Below are 25352 nucleotides of genomic sequence, written 5' to 3' on the forward strand. Positions count from 1 at the left end.
TTCCAATTCACACATGCATATTAATACACAATGATACACGTGTGAAATTGGACAAATATAAGCACCCACCAATTTTCTATGATCGACCCGACTACAAACACACAAACAAAATAGTGCGGGAGAACTTTGAGGATAACTGAGGACTCTATTCAATCCGTTTCACGGAAATTCAGCGTTCCAGCGTGATTTCAATTTAAAGCCAAGGTTCACGCAACAGCGGAGACTGCATTCACTGCATATTAGGGATTATTATCTTCCCAAAAATCTATCAAAAGTTTCAACCCCCGGGAATAATTCATATTTCTCCTGAGAGTCCCGAGGAATACACAAAAAAAATCTGAAATTCCCATTTAAAGGTTAAAACCAAGATATGGTCACTATGCCAGGGTTCTCCCCAATCAAGAGGGGAGCTGCGCCACCTTGTCGGCTTGGCTGTGCCATTTTATGTAAAGATTTCAGATCAAATGAAACTGATATTGAATAATGATTGAGTAACTATCGCCAATGACGTTGTTGTGAACTGGATAAACAGAACATTCATAAATTCAGAGCGTTATCATGTTCCTCAACTAATTCAGCGCATTTCAGCAATAGGCTATCTTGTCATGGAGCGCGCTCCGGATGCACAGTGCACACCCCAAGTATAGAGTAGAGCGTTGTTGAATCATACAAACTGTGTAAATGCACTTTGTAACTGCAGTCAAACAAAAGTAAAATGACTAAAGTTGTTAAACTCACTAGATAATCTCCTTCAACAAATGACAGAATATCTCCTATATTTAGCTAAATCTAGTTGATGATTATACAGATCGCAGATCAGCTCATGAATAACAGGGAGAAGAAGAGTGGAAATAGTTTAAATATCAAGGTATCTTAATGAGGACCAAAAATCCATATCTACTCTCATACTGTTTGTTGATCACACATTCCTTTCCGAAGCTCTCATATGGGCAGCAAGTAGCAGACAGTGCAGAGGAGCGGGGGAAATGTTACAGCAGTATTTTGGCATGAAATGGCGAGATAATGCAACCTATGAATAAAGTTTTAATGCGAGACAGAAGTCAGGATTTTGGATTTCAGCAGGATTGGGACTTGATAGGGAAAAGAAAATACCCACTGGGCAAAAACTGGTCCAATCAACGTTGTTTCCATGTCATTTCAACCAAAAAATGTAATGTGATGATGTTGAATTAACATGGAAAACTGATTGGATTTGCAAAAAGTCATCAACGTCACGGAATTTTGTATTTTTTCACCTTTAAGCTAAATCCAATGACATGGTGACATTTCTTGTTGAATTCACGTTAGTTGACAACTCAACCAAATGTAAATCAAACTAGATGTTGAACTGATGTCTGTGCCCAGTGGTTAGGCTCTAGGACAGGAGAAGATAGGATTTTTTTTTTCACGCCTCTCTGAATTGTAAACAGACTTCATGTCTGTGACAGAGATGCCTATGTATTGAATTGTACATAGGCCTATCAACTTTGTGACTGTCTGAGGTCACAATAACCAGGTCTCCATCCAACCTTTTAATGCAAGCGTTAAGAAAAATGTGTCTTGTAAACATTCCAAATGTCGACAAAACTAAATACGCTAGACAAGGTGGGATCTTTTTGTGTCTGTAAAATTATATATGCAAGAAATGGTGGTGGAAACGCTTTTATGCGCAAATATTGACATAATATCGATCATTTCGACGTAAACTTCGAATCACGCGATGGACGAAATGTTGTGTGGTCCTTCCACTACTACTCTGGAAGATATGCAGTTTATTAGGCTACAGATAAAAATGGATTTATGATGAACATCACAGGAATTTGGTGAAAGTGCAAAGTGATGAGCTCGTTTACCCATGTTAGTCCCTACTGCATATATTGGCTCAATCAGAAAATGACCTTTCCATTTCTACCGCGCAATCTAGAAAGCTGCTACTTTCGTATTGCTGAATCCCATATGAATATAAAACATATCAGATAATGACAGCCTTATATATATATTTTTTAATTTTTTAAATGACCTTTCCAAGTCAATAATAGTATAGGCCTACTGTACATTGGTGCCGTTACCTAAACTGCAGTCTACACACAAGGAGTGCTCAGGGATTTTCAGTAAAAAGCTGTTATCACAAAAATTCATGCTACTTTTCTTCTCTCAACAACTTTTCACATGCCTTAGCTGATTAAATTAGGCTATCCAATGTGGACAAATCATTCAAATAGTCTAAGCCCTTAATTCGATAGATCTATAGGCCGTCATTGTAAATAAGAGTTTGTTCTTCATCGACTTGGCTAGTTAAATAAAGGTTCAATAAAATAGGTTAACAAAAGAACCAACTCAAAACCAAAATTATACAAACAAAATGGTCATGTCGTCAATATTGGCTGATGCAGCCATTATTTCCTCACATGACACACCAGACTGGCCTCAAATTAGTATTGTATCTTACGTTTGGTATGGTTACATAAGACAGAAGGTTACTTAAGCCAAAAACAAAAGGAGGGAGGCTGTTCGGGGAGGATGTGTGGGCATTTTACCTGAACATCTAGCAAACAATGATGTATATAAACCCTGGATTGCTGATGCTATGTATTGACCATTGAGATGCTTTGCCATATTGGTCGACCAGTGGAAATTAACGGAATTCTATAGTATTTCAATTAAATGTTTCAAGGACAAAATTACATGTATTTAAGTATTTTTTGTTGTAGCAGGGACAGCAACATTAGTCAATGCAAAAAATATACTTTAAGGAAAATGTTATGAATGTTGTAATTTTTCTATTAAGCTCACATAATATCATTTTAAAGTATGCATTAAGGTATCCGTAATAGAATAAACTTAGGAAAATCGAATGTAGACATTAATAAATGCATTTCTATAGCTTCCAAAATATGTTTTACCATGGTGGGGGTGTGCCAAGATGGTGGCGCAGTAGCTTCAACACAGCACCCTTTATTAGTCATCTAGTGTATATACAGTGCATTCGGAAAGTATTCAGGCCACTTGACTTTTTCAACATTTTGTTATGTTACAGCATTATTCTAAAATGTATTAAATAAAAAATGTCCCTCATCGATCTACACACAATACCCCATAATGACAAAGCGAAAACGGGTTTTTAGATTTTTTTGAAAATGTATTAAAAATAAATAATGGAAATACCTTATTAACATAAATATTCAGACCCTTTGCCATGAGACTCGAAACTGTTTCTACAACTTGATTGTAGTCCACTGGTGGTAAATTCAATTGTTTGGACATGATTTGGAAAGGCACACACCTGTCTATTTAAGGTCCCACAGTTGACATTGCATGTCAGAGCAAAAACCAAGCCATGAGGTCGAACAAATTGACCATAGAGCTCTGAGACAGGATTGGGTCGAGGCATAGATCTGGGGAAGGGTACCAAAAAATGTATGCAGCATTGAAGGTCCTCAAGAACACAGTGGCCTCCATCATTCTTAAATGGAAGAAGTTTGGAAACACCAAGACTCTTCCTAGAGCTGGCCATCGGAGGAGAAGGACCTTGGTCAAGGAGGTGACGAAGAACCCGATGCCCACTCTAACAGAGCTCCAGAGTTCCTCTGTGGAGAAGGGAGAACCTTCCAGAAGGGCAACCATCTCTGCAGCACTCCACCAATCAGGCCTTTATGGTAGAGCAGCCAGACGGAAGCCACTCCTCAGTAAAAGGGACATAATAGCCCACTTGGAGTTTGCCAAAAGGCACCTACAGGACTCTCAGACCATGAGAAACAAGATTCTCTGGTCTGATGAAACCAAGAGAAAACTCTTTGGCCTGAATGCCAAGTGTCACGTCTGGCGGAAACCTGGCACCATCCCTACAGTGGTGGCAGCATCATGCTGTGGGGATGTTTTTCAGTGGCAGGGACTGGGAGACTAGTCAGGATCAAGGGAAAGATGAACGGAGCAAAGAACAAGGATATATTTGATGAAAACCTGCTGCAGAGCACTCAGGACCTCAGACTGGATTGAAGGTTCACCTTCCAGCAGGACAACGATCCTAAGCACACAGCCAAGGCAATGCAGGACTGGCTTCGGGACAAGTCTCTGAATGTGGCCCGGCCAGAGTGGCTCAGCCAGAGCCCGGACTTGAGACCTGAAAATAGCCGTGTAAGACGCTACCCATCCAGCCTGAGAGAGCTTGAGAGGATCTGCACAGAGAATGGGAGAAACTCCCCAAATACAGGTGTGCCAAGCTTGTAGCATAATACCCAAGAAGACTTGAGGCTGTAATCGCAGCCAAAGGTGTTTCAACAAAATACTGAGTAAAGCATCTGAATACTTATGTAAATGTGATATTTCAGTTTTAAAAAATATATAAATGTCAAAGGATTTCAAAAAATTGTTTTTGCTTTGTCATTATGGGGTAATTTGTCTAAATTGATGCGGGACAAAAGCTATTTAATACATTTTAGAATAAGGCTGTAATGCAAAAAAATGTGGATAAAGTTAAGGGGTCTGAATACCTTCCGAATGCACTGTATAAATCATTGCGAGCAACCCAAAGTTTGTGTGTTTGAATCACGTCATGGACAACTTTAGCATCTTAGGTAATTACCCACTCATCAACTGAAACAATTAATATAGAAGTTATAACTTGTTATAGCAATATAAAACGAGGAAGTATGTGACCTAATATGTTTATATAGCCTAATATCTGAAATGTTTACTGAACATAAATATAAATGCAACATCTAAAGTGTTTGTCCCAGCTGAAATAAAAGATCCCAGAAATGTTCTATATGCACAAAAAGCTTATTTCTCAAAAAAAATGCACAAATGTTTACATCTCTTATAATAAGAATTTCTCATTTGCCAAAATAATCTATCCACCTGACAGGTGTGGCATAACAAGAACCTGATTATACAGCATGATCATTACACTGGTGTACCTTGTGCTGGGGACAATAAAAGGCCACTCTAAAATGTGAATTTTTGTCACACAACACAATGCCACAGATGTCTCAAGTTTTAAGGGAGCATGCAATTGGCATGGTGACTGCAGAAATGTCCACCAAAGCTGTTGCCAAATAACTGAATTATAATTTCTCTACCATAAGCCACCTTCAACATCGTTTTAGATAAATTTGCAGTATGTCCAACCGGCCTCACAACTGCAGACCAGGACCTCCACATCCTGCTTCTTCACCTGCGGGATCGTCTGAGACCAGCCACCCAGACAGCTGATGAAACTGAAGAGTATTTCTGTCTGTAATAAAGCCCTTTTGTGGGGAAAACTCATTCTGAATGGCTGGGCCTGGGTCCTTATTGGTCCTCATTGGGTGGGCTTGGCTCACAAGTGGGTGGGCCTATACCCTACCAGGCCCACCCATGGCTGCGCCCCTGCCCAGTCATGTAAAATCCATAGATTTGGGCCTAATTTATTTATTTCAATTGACTGATTTCCTTATATGAACTGTAACTGTGTAAAATCGTTGAAATTGTTGCATGTAGCATTTATAGTTTTGTTCAGTATAATTACACAAAGGCTATTGGATCCCGCAATAGACTGTCGAATGGAAATAAGTTGTGATATTACTCCGAAGTTGTGTTTCATCATCAACATGATTACCATTTGGAAACAGGAGCTTTGAAAAAGCCTAAAAACACAATAGACTATACATTTTAAAACATTTTAAAGTGTGTTCAAAATATCTGTTGGACACTCAAACCAATGAACCTGAATATGCAAATGTGTAATCGATTTCGTGATGATAGTCTTGGCTACATTATTTATCATGATGTTGACTGAGCTTCAGAAAACACAATAGCTAAGTTTTAAGATATGCTTGGGATGAAAGGCAAGGTTCTTGCAATGGAGAGATTTGAACACATCTTAAAACTGCGAGGGCTTTGTAGAAAATTATTTCGATTACAATATCATCTAAAATGCTATAATGCCTGGTATAGCATAGGCTACTATGCTACTTCACATGTACACTAACATGGATTGCGCAAGTCGTATTTAATGAATATAAAAGCGCGTGGCTCATGTACTGAACTTACCCAGAAACAATGTGTGAAATAAGCCGGACATCACGACTCTCATCTGGAACGAAAATTCCACAGACTCTCAGCTGGAACAAAAATTCCACACAAACGAGCAGAAAACGACGTCTTCTTGCTCCCCTAAATGAGTTTAAATCATATACCTGTGCCCTCAAATCTAAAAAAAATCTTTTAAAAAATAAAATCGGAATAGAGCAATTGAAGTTAGTGGGGCAATCTATCTATATAGGTAGGCTACACAGGTTGTCACACACGTTCTCCCAATGTCCTTGTGCTCATTCACAAATATAGCAGCACCTTTTCATTATTTCTCACATAACACCCGGTAAATGAATTCCACTACAGGTCCACTACACCTAACCGAGAATACAGGACTGCGTTCTTGCAGGATCCGTAATTATGCCCCCTCACTCTCTCTTCATTCGACAGGATACAAAGCGGGTGCAATAGCTATGCGCACAGCCGGCTGAAAACCGGGGACCTCTACAGTTGCGAGTGCACACATGCCCTTGCAGTGCCAGCGCGAGCGGTTTCACACCAACACATATTCCTACCAGACAAGCTGCATGATGATTGGCCACTCCTTATCACATTCGCAGGTACAGTACTACAGCCGCAGCAGCATGAGGAAAGAGCACTGGAGTTGGAGTGACTGTGACTGCAGTGGACGAAGCTCTCACAAAAGTAGAGATTTGCACAGCATATTATAACATTATGAAAGTGACAAATACCAGGTTATATTCACATGTATTAAAAAGAGATGTCAATGTGACTTCCCTGCAGGGCCGGCGTTATCTGATTATGTCTTGACAAAAGGAGTACGGCATGTCATACTTTTTTTCAGGCCAGACCGAATCAGATACACGTGCAAAATATAGTTTGGCTGATAGGCGCTGTTTCGCTCCCTAGTTTCAACAGAGAGGAAGGGGCGAAGCGAGAAGTATCACTCTCGCAAAAATCTTTCCTGAATAAGTCCAATGCGTTTCTATTGGCATAATATGCAGGCCTGAGCTTAGCTGTGTTCGAATACTCATACTATCCCACTAACTGTGTTATTTGTGCTGCAAATTGAGTATGTATGCGTATTGGTCATAGAATGGATATAGTTAGTATGCCAAAAATGTGTGGATGTCACACTACATTCGCCAAAATACGAAAACGGGCGTGGCTTCACAACATTTTCAGATTTGAAGAGAATTTTGGAAAATATGCAGCCGAAGTCCAACGAGAGTGGCTACAAATTCATTGCTTTAATTAATTATGACAAATCTTAAGAAATGTTGAGCAATGTAATAAACTAATGACTTTTCAAATAAGTTTAGTTATGTTGGCTGACAATTTGTTGGGCACGCTAGCATATCATTACAGCAGTTGCTTGTATGTTCCGGTATGTTAGCTAGCTACATAACTTTAATTGCCTACGAATACATCAAACTTGCCAGTATATTAACTATATGCTATCAAACTAACTGCCCAACGTTTATTGACATGATTATTTACGTCATTCTTAGCTTAGCTAAGTGGTATAGTCATTGTGTGTTCATAATGGAAGTCGTAAGATATCTAGCTTGTAATTTGTTATGCTAACAAGCTAGCAAGAAGTTGCATAGCAACATAATCAACTTCTGGTATACAGGTGAAGCGCTAGTCCATTCAACTGAAAGGATACCGTTCGTTTACTGTATACTAAAATTAACTAATAGTATGTACAGTATGTTCGTATAGGTATTCAAACACAACTCTTTTCACTCGCATTCCCACCTTTGGGACAACAACTCACATTGTTAGGGCGGAGACATGAGCGTCTCGTCAATATGCATATGATTGGATCACGGTGTATCAATGTGTCCATATGGTTAGAACATTGGGCCAGTAACCGAAAGGTTGCTGGATCGAATCCCAGAGCTGACAAGGTAGTTAACCCAGTGTTCCCCGGTAGGCCGTCATTGTAAATAAGAATTTGTTCTTAACTGACTTGCCTAGTTGAATAACGATTAAAGTTTTTTTTTAAATTATAAACAGATCTCTGATTTCAGACACGTGAATTAAGCTCAAACGCTTCAACGAGCGTGTACAGGCTGGAATTAGAATGCAAGGTAATTAATGAGAGAAAACACTATTGTAGCATCAAAGTCTATTTTGTCACGTCGATACAAACCAATGCTGGTAAAATGAGCGGATAAATTGTCAGAAAATAGACTGTTTGTGCATTGTTCGGTCTGGAATGTTGACATTCATAGTTAAAGTGTTTATTTAACGTTGATAAGTTTAGCTGCCAGTGCCAACATATTTGAAAATAATAACTTTATGCCTACCTTTGTTGATTTTGAGCACAGGCATATAGCCTAGGCAGGCTACAACTGGGAAACTTGTGGAACTCTGTTCAAGAGAGGATACTGTTATGTAGAAATAACGAGACGAGCTAAATTCTTTATAAACTGCTAGGGATTTACTAGCTACAACTCTCCCCGTGTTCACGAGCTTACATAACAGGAGGCAGGTACGGTGGCTCCCGTAGGTGAGTCAAAAGGAACACACAACAATCATTCACAGGGCTACATAGCAAACATAACAAATACAATTGTTCATTATGGATTCCCATGACAATTAAATTGGCATATGCTACGCAGTGTATGCGAGTTCAAGCTCTCTACTCTCACATGCAAATTTTGACCTGCCGTATGTTGGCGGGTGCACAGTGCTCCGTTCGGATGCTGGCTTCCCATAAAGTAAATGTATGTTTTGCCAAAATTATATATTTTCTGCCCGAAACGTTGGTGATTTACCCAATAAATTACTGGGAGGTTAAACATAGAGTGTGCGACTCTCTTTATTATTGTTATAGCTTATAGTTTATTCGCCATTAGTCAGCACCCCTACATTAAATAATTGTCTCTGGGTGTGCACCAGCTCATGTTATTTAATGCATGTACTAAGGTAAATTACCGTTCTCATTTTTGGAGTGGAAACGTTGTTTGCAGAGTTCACAACCTGCTACACATGTGAGAAACAAGTTTTGGTTTATTTCATAACTATAATTTAGGAGTTTGGTCAATTTCTTCATTGTCTTTTGTTGGCAGTGCTCCATGTGAGCAATGAACATGTGTGTGGTTTCTCTGTCCTGATAATGTCGAGGGAGTGCATGCACCTGAGCATGCAAACCTGCTGAGTTGATACAATGCTGCACTTCACTACATACAGGACTTAGAGGTACCCATCTTCACAGCTTCATTGCTCCAGACCACCGCAAGGGGGAGGTAGAGCACTCATTATGCATTTGGGTCTCAATGTTTTTATATGACCAATCATATTGAGTGGTTCCAATGATGAATTTGACGTGAGCCATCCGTCGCTGGTGACTTTCTTCAGCAAAGAAGGCTGGCAAAACATTACGGTGCAAGCAAATGTAAGTCATTATAATGTCATAATGAGTCAAGCAAAAAAATGTACAATTGAGAGGAATATGTTAGTTAATGTAGAGACAAACGATTGGGCATATTTTTTTGTCATAAAGGTAATTTACGAAAATCGCTATTTAGCAAGTTAGCTGACTAGCTAACATTAGCCAGCTAACGTACGCTAATCTCATTCCGTACAAATGTGCGCAACCGCGACATTCAAACGAGGCTGCAAAGAAAACTAATGGAACTGTAGTGACTGTTGACATCAAAATCTGGGGTGTGAACTACATTTCTATTCAAGCTTTGATTGACATGGTAATGGCTCTATAGTATCGGAGAAAAGTTGAAAAACTGACCCCTCCGACACTGTATGTTACATCGTGAAGTGTCATGGCGTACAGGACGCATAAAGCAACTAATTCTGTCTTACAGCCTCTCTCCACCAGGTATAGCACTTCTCTCACCGTTTAAAAACAAGAAAGGGACAAAGTAAGGGGGGATACCGAGTCATTTTTTTGTGTCGTCACTTCAAGCTATCATGACTCTCAAAAGCCGCTGTTTACTTCTGAAGATCACTTTAGTACCGCCCTAAAAACCCGATTCAGAATTGACACAAACCTTCAAATAGATATGTAATAACACATTATATAAACTCTTTATAGTGTTTTATGTGCATTTTGGAGGCGATAAGTTGGACAGATATTTCCCCACACAACATCTCTCCTTCTCACTATCACGCAATAGGTATCGCTTCCACAACGGCCATTTTTTAAAAGACGCGACGGAGCTCATCTTGAATCATGCAGAGATGGGCATCATGAAGGTCTCGTCATTGATTTTGTTGTAAAGGGGAGAAATTGTGCTTTACAATGGTATTGATATTCCAGTTGATCTGGAAGTATTACATTTTTTGGGCGCTAAAATAAGTTCCATTGTAAGGACCAGCGCGATGTACAAAAGTGAGTTAGTTCACGTTAGCCAGCTAGTTTTTTGACATGAGTATGAAATTGTAATTCGTGTTGTTTAATGTTTTAGGGACTCCTGAGAAAACCAGCAAACCAGGCTGTCGTCTTGTGAAACAGTGAATGTAAAGAATCTAGCTAGTTAAAGCATTTATTGCAAATTGAATGTACAATTGTGTAAGCTTGCCTTGCTTATATTTTCCATGCAGTGCAGCTGAAGTAACATAGCTAGCTAACTATTTATTTGCTTATTGTGTAGTGGAGGAAAAAATAACTATGCCTATGGATGTGTAGCTAACTACAGTATGTAGCTGATCTGTGTATGGACCCTAAAACGGTTGGTATGAATATTTGTCCTGAACCTATGAACCTCAGCTATCATAGTTATTGTATCAACTTCAAGTCTGAATGGCATTAATGAAGCCTATGGATAGAGTAGAGTATAATAACTTTATTGTGCCAAGGATGTAAGTCCTATATACACGTACTGTAGTTATTACCATGCATGAGATCCACACATTGTAGCCTGTACTTTAAACATATTCACTGATCATGTACTCTCCTTGGCAAATAAAGGTGTGGTTCAGCGATGAATCTCTGTGAGACATTCTTTTTCAGTCATATCCAATGCCAGGTGTATCGAACTCCATTCTTTGAGTGATGCTGTGTCTGCATGTATGTATTACAATTATACACTTCAACAGTGTTTACCACTCCTGCTCCTGGGACATCAATGATTACACATTGTAACTATGTTAAATCAAATCAATCAAATCAAATTTTATTTGTCACATACACATGGTTAGCAGATGTTAATGCGAGTGTAGCGAAATGCTTGTGCTTCTAGTTCCGACAATGCAGTAATAACCAACAAGTAATCTAATTAACAATTCCTAATCTACTGTCTTATACACAGTGTAAGGGGATAAAGAATATGTACATAAGGATATATGAATGAGTGATGGTACAGAGCAGCATAGGCAAGATACAGTAGATGGTATCGAGTAGAGTATATACATGTGAGATGAGTATGTAAACAAAGTGGCATAGTTAAAGTGGCTAGTGATACATGTATTACATAAGGATGCAGTCGATGATATAGAGTACAGTATATACGTTTGCATATGAGATGAATAATGTAGGGTAAGTAACATTATATAAGGTAGCATTGTTTAAAGTGGCTAGTGATATATTTACATCATTTCCCATCAATTCCCATTATTAAAGTGGCTGGAGTTGAGTCAGTGTCAGTGTGCAGGCAGCAGCCACTCAATGTTAGTGGTGGCTGTTTAACAGTCTGATGGCCTTGAGATAGAAGCTGTTTTTCAGTCTCTCGGTCCCAGCTTTGATGCTCCCTGTACTGACCTCGCCTTCTGGATGATAGCGGGGTGAACAGGCAGTGGCTCGGGTGGTAGATGTCCTTGATGATCTTTGTGGCCTTGCCATCTTTATGGCCTATGCAATATACAAGAAACATTATTTAAGAAAAGAATGATTTGTAATTCACATATACAAAAGAAAACAGTACACTACACTTCCTATGCATATCTAACTCCCTTCATCTACATTAATCTGAGGACACAGGATAAGTGCAGTATTTCAATGAGATATTTAATTTCAACCAGTGGAGAATGTGAAACGCTTTTTTGAAAGTTCATTATCCAACTGTTATAAATACACAATACATGCATTATAAATATTATAATTGTAATATTATATAAATACATGTTCAATCTGTACCTCAATGCACATATGGTGTGCATTGTAAAAAAGAAAGAGGAGGTGGGGAGAGGCGTAGAAGACAGAAAAGGATAGAGGTTAAACAGAGGAGCAGGGAAGACAGCATATGATTATTGAATTGCAGTGCTACCCTAATATTCTCTCAGTTCATCACAATTACATAGTGTCTCTAGCGGTGTCTCCTAACCAGCCTTGGGCTCCCAGTCAGCTCGAAGGTTATCTTAAGAGCGGGTGAGGCGGCGATGACGGGACTGGCTTCCTCTCTCACATCAAAAACATACCTGCAGATGAGAGACAGATTGATAGAGAGAGAGCATGATTAAGCTTCGTTTTTTAAATTCTATAACGGTCGGTCATCATAATCATCAGGAGGTGAAATGCAAAACGGACCTTGGATCATTAACTCTGGGACTACTACATCTCTATCTGTAGTTCAATGTAAAGCATATCTTTAATAATACTTCCTGTATAATATAAACTGACCTTGGATCATTAACTCTGGGACTACTACATCTCTTTAATAATACTTCCTGTATAATATAAACTGACCTTGGATCATTAACTCTGGGACTACTACATCTCTTTAGTAATACTCCCTGTATAATATAAACTGACCTTGGATCATTAACTCTGGGACTACTACATCTCTTTAGTATTACTTCCTGTATAATATAAACTGACCTGGGATCATTAACTCTGGGACTACCACATCTCTTTAGTAATACTTCCTGTATAATATAAACTGACCTTGGATCATTAACTCTGGGACTACTACATCATCTCTATCTGTATTTCAATGTAAAGCATATCTTTAATAATACTTCCTGTTGACCTGACCATTTAAAATGGCAGCAGTTTTTACAGGCACCTAAACAATTGTGTTATTATGTTTGCTTTTTTCGTGTTATTTGTAACTTAATTTGTACATAATGTTTCTACCACCGTATCTTACGGCAAAAAGGAGTTTCTTCATATCTGGACAGCGATCATTCACCTCGGATTAGACACAGATTTTTTCTTCAACAAGCAGGACGCACAGGATATACTGCGAACACCCAACAAGGCCAACATTCTCGTTATTGGCAAGAGAAAGAGACGCAGGTACAGAGGACACAGAGCGGGTTGCCTCGTAAGGATCCGCAGACAGCGAGTGAGAAAGCTGCCGTTACCACCAATATTACTCGCCAACGTACAATCATTGGACAATAAATGAGACAAGGTACGATCAGGAATATCCTACCAACGGGACATCAAAAACTGTAACATCTTATGTTTCACAGAATTGTGGCTGAATGATGACATGGATATTCAGCTAGCAGGATATACGCTGCACTGGCTAGATAGAACAGCACACTCTGGTAAGACGAGGGGGGGGCGAGCTGTGCATGTTTGTAAACAACAGCTGGTGCACAAAATCTAAGGATGTCTCTAGATTTTGCTCGCCTGAAGTAGAGTACCTTATGATAAACTGTAGACCACACTATTTGCCAAGAGAGTTTTCATCTATACTTTTCGTGGCTGTTTATTTACCACCACAGATGGATGCTGGCACTTTGACCACACTCAGTCAGCTGCATAAGGAAATAAGCAAACAGGAAACCGCTCACCCAGAGGCGTCGCGCCTAGTGGCCGGAGACTTTAATGAATGCACGGAAACAGTTTTACCTAATCTCTATCAACACATTAAATGCGCAACCAGAGGGGGGAAAAATCTACATCACCTGTATTCCACACACAGAGATGCGTACAAAGCTCTCCCTCGCCCTACATTTGGTAAATCTGACCACAATTCTACCCTCCTGATTCCTGCTTACAAGCAAAAATTAAAGCAGGAAGCACCAGTGACTCAAGTCTATAAAAAAGTGGTCAGATAAAGCAGATTCTAAACTACAGGACTGTTTTGCTATCACAGACTGGAACATGTTCCGGGATTCTTCCGATTGCATTGAGGAGTACACCACATCAGTCTCTGGCTTTATCAATAAGTGCATTGAGGACGTCGTCCCCACAGTGACTGTACGTACATATCCCAACCAGAAGCCATGGGTTACAGGCAACATTCACACTGAGATAAAAGGTAGACCTGCCACTGTCAAGGTGCGGGACTCTAACCCGGAAGCTTATAAGAAATACTGCTATGCCCTCCGACGAACAATCAAACAGGCAAAGCGCCAATACAGGACTAAGATTGAATTGTACTACAACTGTACTACAACGGCTCCAATGCTCATCTTATGTGGCAGGGCTTGCAAACTATTACAGACTACAAAGGGGAAAACAACCGCAGGCTGCCCAGTGACACGAGCCTAACAGCTGAGCTCGCTTCGAGGCAAGCAACACTGAGGCATGCATGAGAACATCAGCTGTTCCGGATGACTGTTTGATCACGCTCTCCGTAGCCGACGTGAGTAAGACCTTAAAAACAGGTTATCATTCACAAGGCCGCGGGGCCAGATGGATTACCAGGACGTGTGCTCTGGGCATGTGCTGACCAACTGGCAGGTGTCTTCACCAACATTTTCAACATGTCCCTGATTCAGTCTGTAATACCAACATGTTTCAAGCAGACCACCATAGTCCCTATGCCCAAGAACATCAAGGCAACCTGCCTAAATGACTACAGACCCGTAGCACTCATGTCCGTAGCCATGAAGTGCTTTGTAAGTCTGGTAATGGCTCACATCAACACCATTATTCCAGAAACCCTAGACCCACTCCAATTTGCATACCGCCCCAATAGATCCACAGATAATGCAATCTCTATTGCACTCCACACTGTATTTCCTACTTGGACAAAAGTAACACCAATGTGAGAATGCTATTCATTGACGACAGCTCAGCGTTCAACCCCATAGTACCCTCAAAGCGCATCACTAAGCTAAGGATCCTGGGACTAAATAACAACCAGAATAACAACCTATCCCTCAACGTAACCAATACTAAGGAGATGATTGTGGACTACAGGAAAAAGAGGACCGAGCATGCCCCCATTCTCATCGACGGGGCTGTAGTGGAGCAGGTTGAGAGCTTCAAGTTCCTTGGTGTCCACATCACCAACAAACTAGAATGGTCCAAACACACCAAGACAGCTGTGAAGAGGGCACAACAAAGCCTATTCCCCCTCAGGAAACTAGAAAGATTTGGCATGGGTCCTCAGATCCTCAAATGATTCTACAGCTGCAACATCGAGAGCATCCCGACTGGTTGCATCACTGCCTGGTACGGCAACTGCTCGGCCTCCGACCGCAAGGCACTACAAATCAAATCAAATCAATTTATATAGCCCTTCGTACATCAGCTGATATCTCAAAGTGCTGTACAGAAACCCAGCCTAAAACCCCAAACAGCAAGCAATGCAGGTGTAGAAGCACGGTGGCTAGGAAAAACTCCCTAGTAAGGCCAAAACCTAGGAAGAAACCTAGAGAGGAACCAGGCTATGTGGGGTGGCCAGTTCTCTTCTGGCTGTGCCGGGTGAAGATCATAACACAACATGGCCAAGATGTTCAAATGTTCATAAATGACCAGCATGGTCCAATAATAATAAGGCAGAACAGTTGAAACTGGAGCAGCAGCACGGCCAGGGGGTAGTGTACAGAGGGTTGTGTGTATGGCCCAGTACATCACTGGGGCTAAACTGCCTACCATCCAGGACATCTACATCAGGCGGTGTCAGAGGAAGGCCCTAAAAATGTTCAAAGATCCCAGCCACCCCAGTTATAGAGTGTTCTCTCTACTACCGCATGGCAAGCGGTACCGGAGCGCCAAGTCTAGGCCCAAAAGGCTTCTCAACAGTTTTTACCCCCAAGCCGTACGACTCCTGAACAAGTCATCAAATGGCTACCCAGTGTCCCCCCAACCCCTCTTTTACGCTGCTGCTACTCTCTGTTGATCATATTTGCATAGTCACTTTAACTATACATTTATGTACATATGTACATACTACCTCAATTAGCCCGACAAACTGGTGCCCCCGCACATTGGCTACACGGACTATCTGCATTGTGTCCCGCCACCCACCACCCGCCAACTCCTCTTTTATACTACTGCTACTCTCTGGTCATCATATATGCATAGTCACTTTAACCCTACCTACATGTACATACTACCTCAATTAACCCAACTAACCGGTGCCTCGTTACTGTTATAGCCTCACTACTGTATATAGCCTCGCTACTGTTATTTTTCACTGTTGTTTTTTTTATTTTTTATACTTATCTATTGTTTTCCTAATACCTATTTTTTACTTAAAAATTGCACTGTTGCTTAGGGCCTGTAAGTAAGCATTTCACTGTAAGGTACCTGTTGTATTCGGCGCACGTGACAAATACACTTTTGATTTGATTTGACCAAGTGACCTCTCAACTATGATCATGCTGGGCCCTCTGTGTCAGCCAGTTCAGATGCAGGAGTGGTTCACCAACACAGCTGACATAACCTACAGGATTTAGGGAGAAGGGGGAGATGGATGAAGTAAAGGAGAAAGACTTTTATTGAGAAAATAAGGCAGTTAACCTCTTACACCTATGGTGGCGCTATTTCATTTTTGGAAGAAAAACGTTCCCGTTTTAAACAAGATATTTTGTAACAAAAAGATGCTCGACTATGCATATAATTGCTACTGTTCGAAAGAAAACACTCTGACGTGTCCAGAAATACAAATATCTTCTCTGTGCGTGCCCTTTAACGTGAGCTTCAGGCAAAACCAAGATGACTTGGCATCCAGGAAATGACAAGGATTTTTGAGGCTCTGTCTTTCATGATCTCCTTATATGGCTGTGAACGCAAGAGGAATGAGTCTGCCCTTTCTGTCGTTTCCCCAAGGTGTCTGCAGCATTGTGACGTATTTGTAGGCAGATCATTGGAAGATTGACCATAAGAGACCACATTTACCACGTGTCCGCCCGGTGTCCTGCGCCGAAATTGGTGCGCAAAAGTCACCTGCCAGTATTTTTCCATGGGAGAAAAGAGAGAAGCAAGCTTCCACGAACTGCATGTCAATGAAGAGATATGTGAAAAAACACCTTGAGGATTGATTCCAAACAACGTTTGCCATGTTTCGGTCGATATTATGTAGTTAATCCGGAAAAAGTTTCACGTTGTAGGTGACTGCATTTTCGGTTCGTTTCGGTAGCCAGGCGCAATGTAGAAAACGGAACGATTTCTCCTACACACAGACGCTTTCAGGAAACACTGCGCATCTGGTATGTGGCTGGGAGTCTCCTCATTGAAAACATCAGAAGCTCTTCAAAGGTAAATGATTTTATTTATTTGGTTATCTGGCTTTTGTGAAAATGTTGCGTGCTACATGCTACACAAAATGCTATGCTAGCTTTGCATACTCTTACACAAATTAGTCAATTTCTATGGTTCAAAAGCATATTTTGAAAATCTGAGATGACAGTGTTGTTAAGAAAAGGCTAAGCTTGAGAGCAAACGCATTATTTTAATTTTATTTGCGATTTTCAGAAATCGTTAACGTTGCGTTATGCTAATGAGCCTGAGGCTTAGTCACAATCCCGGATCCGGGATGGGGAGTTTCAAGAGGTTAAAGAGACTGCGTTCAAAAGGAATCTGTGTGTGTGTAGTCTCACCTGGTTTCCACACTAAGTGGCTACAGAGTACTTTATGCTGAAAAACAGACAAACAATAGAAGATAATGTCATTGTTCGGCTTTTACATTACCAGATCACAAATCCTAAGGCAACAGCTGGTGAGGTGTAAGGTTCGCCTCTGTACTTAAAGGGCGATTATTCCAACTCTCTGTGAAATGCTGCAGATCTGCCCGCAGACAAGGTAGTAAGACATATCCCACACAGAAGAGGTGGATAGAATTCGACAGGTCAAGGTAGCCTTCTTCCTCCAAACTGTGTAGCAAGTTGTAGTACTGACATGTCACAGCACTCCAAACATCTCTCCATAAGCATTCCACTCTAACAGAGAGAAAGAAAAGGTTTTGTGGGGGGGAGAGAAGCCTAATCTCTGTGGTCCTGTGGTCTTCCTCCATTAATAGTGAACACTGAGGTGGGTCCGAGGTTATAGAAATTCAAGTTGTATGTGCCTCTATGAGTTGTTACTGACTATATGTGACGCAGACACCTATCTGAGTGTACCTGAAACAGTTAAATATAGAGGGCTATGTGTCTCACCACTTGGTTACTTACTGCAAGGCTTACCCCCAGGGAAATCATGTCTTTTCAGCAACAGGGGCTTGATAGTCTAGTGAAAATGGCTGATTGTTTATGTGGTGTATATCTCAAAATTAGCAGCTGACATCTACTTCAGGATCGGTGTCCCATCCACGGGACGGTTGAGATAACATAGGCTAATGCGATTAGCATGAGGTTGAAAGTAACAAGAACATTTCCCAGGACATAGACATATCTGACATTGGCAGAAAGCTTCAATTCTTGTTAACTTCTTGCGACTCCAAACCCGTATCCGGGAGCGTAATCATAGCCTCAAGCTCATTACCATAACGCAACGTTTCCTATTCATGAAAATCGCAAATGAAATGAAATAAATATATTGAAACACAAGCTTAGCCTTTTGTTAACAACACTGTCATCTCAGATTTTCAAAATATGCTTTTCAACCAAAGCTACACAAGCATTTGTGTAAGAGTATTGATAGCCTAGCATAGCATTAAGCCTAGCATTCAGCAGGCAACATTTTCACAAAAACAAGAAAAGCATTCAAATAAAATCATTTACCTTTGAAGAACTTCGGATGTTTTCAATGACGAGACTCTCAGTTAGATAGCAAATGTTCATTTTTTCCAAAAAGATTATTTGTGTAAGAGAAATAGCTCCGTTTTGTTCATCACGTTTGGATAAGAAAAAAAAAACACCAATGCCAAACGCCAAAAAACCTCACTTACAACGCCAAACTTTTTTCCAAATTAGCCCCATAACATTGACAGAAACATGGCAAATGTTGTTTAGAATCAATCCTCAAGGTGTTTTCCACAATTCTATTCAATGAAAAATCATTCCTGGCAGTCGGTTTCTCATCAGAGGCAAACGGAAAAATACTGCAGCTGGGGATGGACACCAAGCGACCACCTGGTAGACGTAGTCTCTTCTGGTCAATCTTCCAATGATATGCCTACAAATACGTCACAATGCTGCAGACACCTTGGGGAAAATGTGGAAAGGGTAAGCTGACTCCTAGCTCCTCCACAGTCATATAAGGAGTCATTGCCATGAGGCGGTTTCAAAAAATGCAACACTTCCTGATTGTATTTTTATCTGGGTTTTTTCTGTAACATCAGTTCTGTGGCACTCACAGACAATATCTTTGCAGTTTTGGAAACCTGAGTGTTTTCTTTCCAAAGCTGTCAATTATATGCATAGTCGAGCATCTTTTCGTGACAAAATATCTTGTTTAAAACGGGAACGTTTTTCATCCAAAAAATAGTTATAAAAAGTTAATCTAACTGCACTGTCCAATTACAGTAGCTATTACATTGAAAAAATACCATGCTATTGTTTGAGGAGAGTACACATTTTTGAACATGAAAAGTTATTAATAAACAAATTAGACACACTTGGGCAGTCTTGATACAGCATTTTTAACAGAAATACAATGGTGTGTGTGTACATACATATACACACACATACACACACATACACATACACACACACACACCTGCCTCTGATTGAGAACCATACTAGGCCGAAACATAGAAATACCCAAATCATAGAAAAACAAACATAGACCACCCCAACTCACGCCCTGAGCATACTAAATAAAGACAAAACAAAGGAAATAAAGGTCAGAACGTGACACATATAAAATAATCATAATGCCCATTCAAATGATTCGTTCTGGCGCTGGCCCTGCTTCCCTGATTAAATAAAACACTGTTAAATCATATGCGTAAATTAATGATGATGATTGCATTTTCAGTTGTCCAATTATGGTAAAGATAGTGAATCTACTTTATTTACAAAATAGGGAAATGACAACTACAAACTATGAGTATTTTTATTTTAAGAGTCACCACCTGAAAATGTCTGTACATTTTTACATTTTTGTCATTTAGCAGACACTTTTATGCAGAGCGACTTACAGCTGCAATTAAGTGCCTTGATCAAGGGCACATAGACAGATTTTTCACCTAGTCGACTCGGGGAATCAAACCGCTAGGCTACCTGCTGACTAGCCTAAACTGATTCTGTTCATCCAGCAGAAAGAGAATTTGAAGTGTAAGTAGGGGTGCTGCTGATGACTCCCATAAGTGGCATCCGCAGTACTTCACGTGGCATCCGCAGTACTTCACGACAGGGGCTGACTGGGACCAAAAAATATATATAATTTAGACAGGCCCACTGGGCTAAAGATAGATCTGCCCTATGTCCAGTCCGTCTATGCTTCACTATATATCAGTCCTTCCGTTGTCCGCAGGGTTCCGATCAGGCAATACAATCTTTTTTTTTTCTTCCAATATGGGCTTTTTTTCGTGCTTTGTGACTTCTATTCTTTGTAGTGGATTTCCCCACATGTGTATTGGTCTATGATGTATTGATTTTGCTGATAGGTACCAGAGCAAGCACCAGCAGTCCTGGCTTGATTACTAAATCTATCAGGTATGGAAGTAAGACCCAGTTGCAGACACGTCGAATTAACAATGGTTCAATAATCCAGAAGGGGCAGGCAGTGGACAGGTCAAGGCAGGCAGAGGTCAGTAAACCAGAGGTGGGGCAACGGTACCGGACGGCAGGCAGGCAGGCTCAGGGTCAGGGTAGGCAGAGGTCAATAATCCAGAAGGGGCAGGCAGTAGACAGGTCAAGGCAGGCAGGGGTCAGTTAACCAGAGGTGGGGCAACGGTACCGGACAGCAGGCAGGCTCAGGATCAGGGTAGGCAGAGGTCAATAATCCAGAAGGGGCAGGCAGTGGACAGGTCAAGGCAGGCAGAGGTCAGTAAACCAGAGGTGGGGCAACGGTACCGGACGGCAGGCAGGCTCAGGGTCAGGGTCAGGGTAGGCAGAGGTCAATAATCCAGAAGGGGCAGGCAATAGACAGGTCAAGGCAGGCAGGGGTCAGTTAACCAGAGGTGGGGCAACGGTACCGGACGGCAGGCAGGCTCAGGGTCAGGGTCAGGGTAGGCAGAGGTCAATAATCCAGAAGGGGCAGGCAATAGACAGGTCAAGGCAGGCAGGGGTCAGTAAACCAGAGGTGGGGCAACGGTACCGGACGGCAGGCAGGCAGGCTCAGGATCAGGGTAGGCAGAGGTCAATAATCCAGAAGGGGCAGGCAGTGGACAGGTCAAGGCAGGCAGAGGTCAGTAAACCAGAGGTGGGGCAACGGTACCGGACGGCAGGCAGGCTCAGGGTCAGGGTCAGGGTAGGCAGAGGTCAATAATCCAGAAGGGGCAGGCAATAGACAGGTCAAGGCAGGCAGGGGTCAGTAAACCAGAGGTGGGGCAACGGTACTGGACGGCAGGCAGGCTCAGGGTCAGGGTAGGCAGAGGTCAATAATCCAGAAGGGGCAGGCAATAGACAGGTCAAGACAGGCAGGGGTCAGTTAACCAGAGGTGGGGCAACGGTACCGGACGGCAGGCAGGCAGGCTCAGGGTAGGCAGAGGTCAATAATCCAGAAGGGGCAGGCAATAGACAGGTCAAGGCAGGCAGGGGTCAGTTAACCAGAGGTGGGGCAACGGTACCGGACGGCAGACAGGCAGGCTCAGGGTCAGGGTAGGCAGAGGTCAATAATCCAGAAGGGGCAGGCAATAAACAGGTCAAGACAGGCAGGGGTCAGTTAACCAGAGGTGGGGCAACGGTACCGGACGGCAGGCAGGCAGGCTCAGGGTAGGCAGAGGTCAATAATCCAGAAGGGGCAGGCAATAGACAGGTCAAGGCAGGCAGGGGTCAGTTAACCAGAGGTGGGGCAACGGTACCGGACGGCAGGCAGGCTCAGGGTCAGGGTCAGGGTAGGCAGAGGTCAATAATCCAGAAGGGGCAGGCAATAGACAGGTCAAGGCAGGCAGGGGTCAGTAAACCAGAGGTGGGGCAACGGTACCGGACGGCAGGAAGGCAGGCTCAGGATCAGGGTAGGCAGAGGTCAATAATCCAGAAGGGGCAGGCAGTAGACAGGTCAAGGCAGGCAGAGGTCAGTAAACCAGAGGTGGGGCAACGGTACCGGACGGCAGGCAGGCTCAGGGTCAGGGTCAGGGTAGGCAGAGGTCAATAATCCAGAAGGGGCAGGCAATAGACAGGTCAAGGCAGGCAGGGGTCAGTAAACCAGAGGTGGGGCAACGGTACCGGACGGCAGGCAGGCAGGCTCAGGGTCAGGGTAGGCAGAGGTCAATAATCCAGAAGGGGCAGGCAATAGACAGGTCAAGACAGGCAGGGGTCAGTTAACCAGAGGTGGGGCAACGGTACCGGACGGCAGGCAGGCAGGCTCAGGGTAGGCAGAGGTCAATAATCCAGAAGGGGCATGCAATAGACAGGTCAAGGCAGGCAGGGGTCAGTTAACCAGAGGTGGGGCAACGGTACTGGACGGCAGGCAGGCTCAGGGTCAGGCAGAGTGGTCAAGGAGTCAGGACAGGCAAGGGTCAAAACCAGGAGGGCGAGAAAAAGAGAGAAAAGAAATGCTGGTTGACTTGACAAACAAGACTGGCAACAGACAAGCAGAGAACACAGGTATAAATACACAGTGGATAATGGGGAAGATGGGCGACACCTGGAGGGTTGTGGAGACAATCACAAAGACAGGTGAAACAGATCAGGGTGTGACAAAATCATTGATAAAACTGCAAATAACAGGCAGCTTGCAGTCTCCAATCATCTAGCCAAAACAGAAAGGGGCTGTTTTTTGTTCTACCTTATGTTATTTTTAGTATTACATTGTTATTGATGACTGCATTGTTGGGTTTAGAGCTTGCAAGAAAGGCATTTCACTGTACATTAAAACTTGAAACTTGAAAACGTGAGAATGATGCTGAACGCTGGACACTGTACACATGACGTAATTTCATGTCCTCCTATGACTTCCCAAATATAATTACGACATAACTTCTAATTTCACCCTGTCCGTTGCTGAAGTCCAGCGCCACCCGTATAAACAATACAAACGCTGAACATGATTTTAAATGTGTGTTGACTGTGGATCTGACTTGAAATAGCAGAGCAGAACAAAGGCTCATTAAAAATAAATCAAGGGGATATCTGCCTTCGTGTTTTCCCCCTTGTTCAGAGATTCTCATTGTGGCTCAATGATGGCAGAGGACATTAACATTACTCCCAATAATGTGTTTCATTAAAGCTGCACTTATTACAGCAACCATTCCAAAACGGTAAGAACCATAGTGACCAATTCCAGCGTCAAATTACTGCTTGGTTATCCGCTACTATTCTTTCTGAACAAACCTAAAAGTCATTCGTCTACATTGGGCAAAACAGATAAAACATCGGAACGAAGACACACATTTCATTCCCATCAAGATAGAACACAAAAGTGAAAAATGAGAGAGAAAATATGATTCCTTCATTGTTTCTGTCAAGCGTGTACAACTGTTATGGACTGGTATAACAGCCTGCCAAAACATGGGGAGACGAAAAGGGCATTATTGTCAGTGTAATCTGGAGTGAGACAGTAGGCAGCTCTACGAAAAAAACTTTCTCTGATAACCATGAGAGAGGGAGGGAGCCAAAGAGAGACTGAGATATACAGACAGAGAGAGAGAGAAACGGACAGACAAAGACAGGGAGATATTCAAATCTAGGCAAACCTTGGCAGTCTATACAATGATGATGAGCTCTACACTTGCCCCAACTAATCTTTAGCTGTACCACAAAACACTTGTGTTTACAAACATTACAATTCATAGGATTCTGGAATTGACCATCAAATTTAACAACAAAGAGCTTTGTCTACTGGGATGTCACTGGTACACCACCATTGGTCAAAAACTGTTACACATTGAGTTCTAATTGGCTCAGACAACTCAGCTCAAACTAGTTATCGTCAAACAGTTCTCAGGCTGAGAAGACTTGCCAACCTCTACAGCCATTAGAATGAATACTCTAAGGTGAAGACAGTAACCACTAATCGTACATAAGACTAAAGCTATGTCCTACAAGGAACCATAATCCCTAAAGTGTGCTACTTTTGAGTAGTGCACTATTTATATATAAAAAAAAAATCCACCTTTATTTAACCGGGTAGGCCAATTGAGAACAAGTTCTCATGCAACCTGACCAAGACAAGGCAAAGCAGAGAAACGAAAAACAACAACACAGAGTTACACATGGGATAAACAAACATACAGTCAATAACACAATAAAAAATGCTGTATACAGTGTGTGCAAATGCAGTAAGGAGGAAAGGCAATGTATAGGCCATAGTGGCGAGGTAATTACAATATAGCAATTAACAATGGAGTGATAGACGTGCAGATGAGGATGTGCAAGTAGAAATACTGGTGTGCAAAAGAGCAGAAAAACAAAACCAAATATGGGGATGAGGTAGGAAGTTGGTTGGATGGGCTATTGACAGATGGGCTGTGTACAGCTGCAGCGATCGGTAAACTGCTCTGACAGCTCATGCTTAAAGTTAGTGAGGGATATATAAGTCTCCAACTTCAGTGATTTTTGCAATTCGTTCCAGTCATTGGCAGCAGAGAACTGGAAGGAAATGCGCCCAAAGGAGGTGTTGGCTTTGGGGATGGCCAGTGAAATATACCTGCTGGAGTGTGTACTACGGATGGGTGTTGCTATGGTGTCCAGTGAGCTGAGATAAGGCGGAGCTTTACCTATTAAAGAGTTATAGATGACCTGGAGCCAGTGGGTTTGGCGACGAATATGTGGCGAGGACCAGCCACTATGTAGGGAATGGGGTGCCATTTGGGGCACACGATTTGGGACACTAGCATAAATTAGAAGATTGATAGTATGTTGAGTGTTTACAGTCCTCTGTCCTTGTGCAGGATGTTCAGAGGAGCTAGTGCAGATCATTTTACAGGATATAGATACTTAAACCCTTCACACAAACACACATAGGCAACACCCCAACCACCCGAAGAAGCCCTTGTACTGTATGTTCCCCATCGTGTGATTCTCAGCTTAAAGTGTTGGGGGATTTTCTCTGTGCTTGACATCCATATGCTGTTATTGTGCTTAGTCAGTGATTTTACACATTTAGATATGTATTTTAAATGGGAGAGATTGACACCGGGAATTGATCCCAAATGTGTCTAAATTGTTTGCAGTGGCTA

The 25352-nt window shown here is 41.9% G+C and overlaps 1 protein-coding gene across 1 annotated transcript in view; it reads right to left on the reverse strand.

The window, feature by feature from the left end:
* The window catches only part of LOC135548856 (CXADR-like membrane protein), a 128486-nt gene extending 121901 nt beyond the window's left edge, over nt 1-6585 (reverse strand). Inside the window, exon 1 of the mRNA XM_064978887.1 lies at nt 6031-6585. Coding sequence (XP_064834959.1) covers nt 6031-6073 — 43 coding nt within the window. The 5' untranslated portion in view covers nt 6074-6585. The remainder of the gene's footprint in view (nt 1-6030) is intronic.
* Nucleotides 6586-25352: the final 18767 nt, after the last annotated feature.

Source organism: Oncorhynchus masou, chromosome 11 (genome assembly GCF_036934945.1).
Source record: "Oncorhynchus masou masou isolate Uvic2021 chromosome 11, UVic_Omas_1.1, whole genome shotgun sequence".
Taxonomy (NCBI): domain Eukaryota; kingdom Metazoa; phylum Chordata; class Actinopteri; order Salmoniformes; family Salmonidae; genus Oncorhynchus; species Oncorhynchus masou.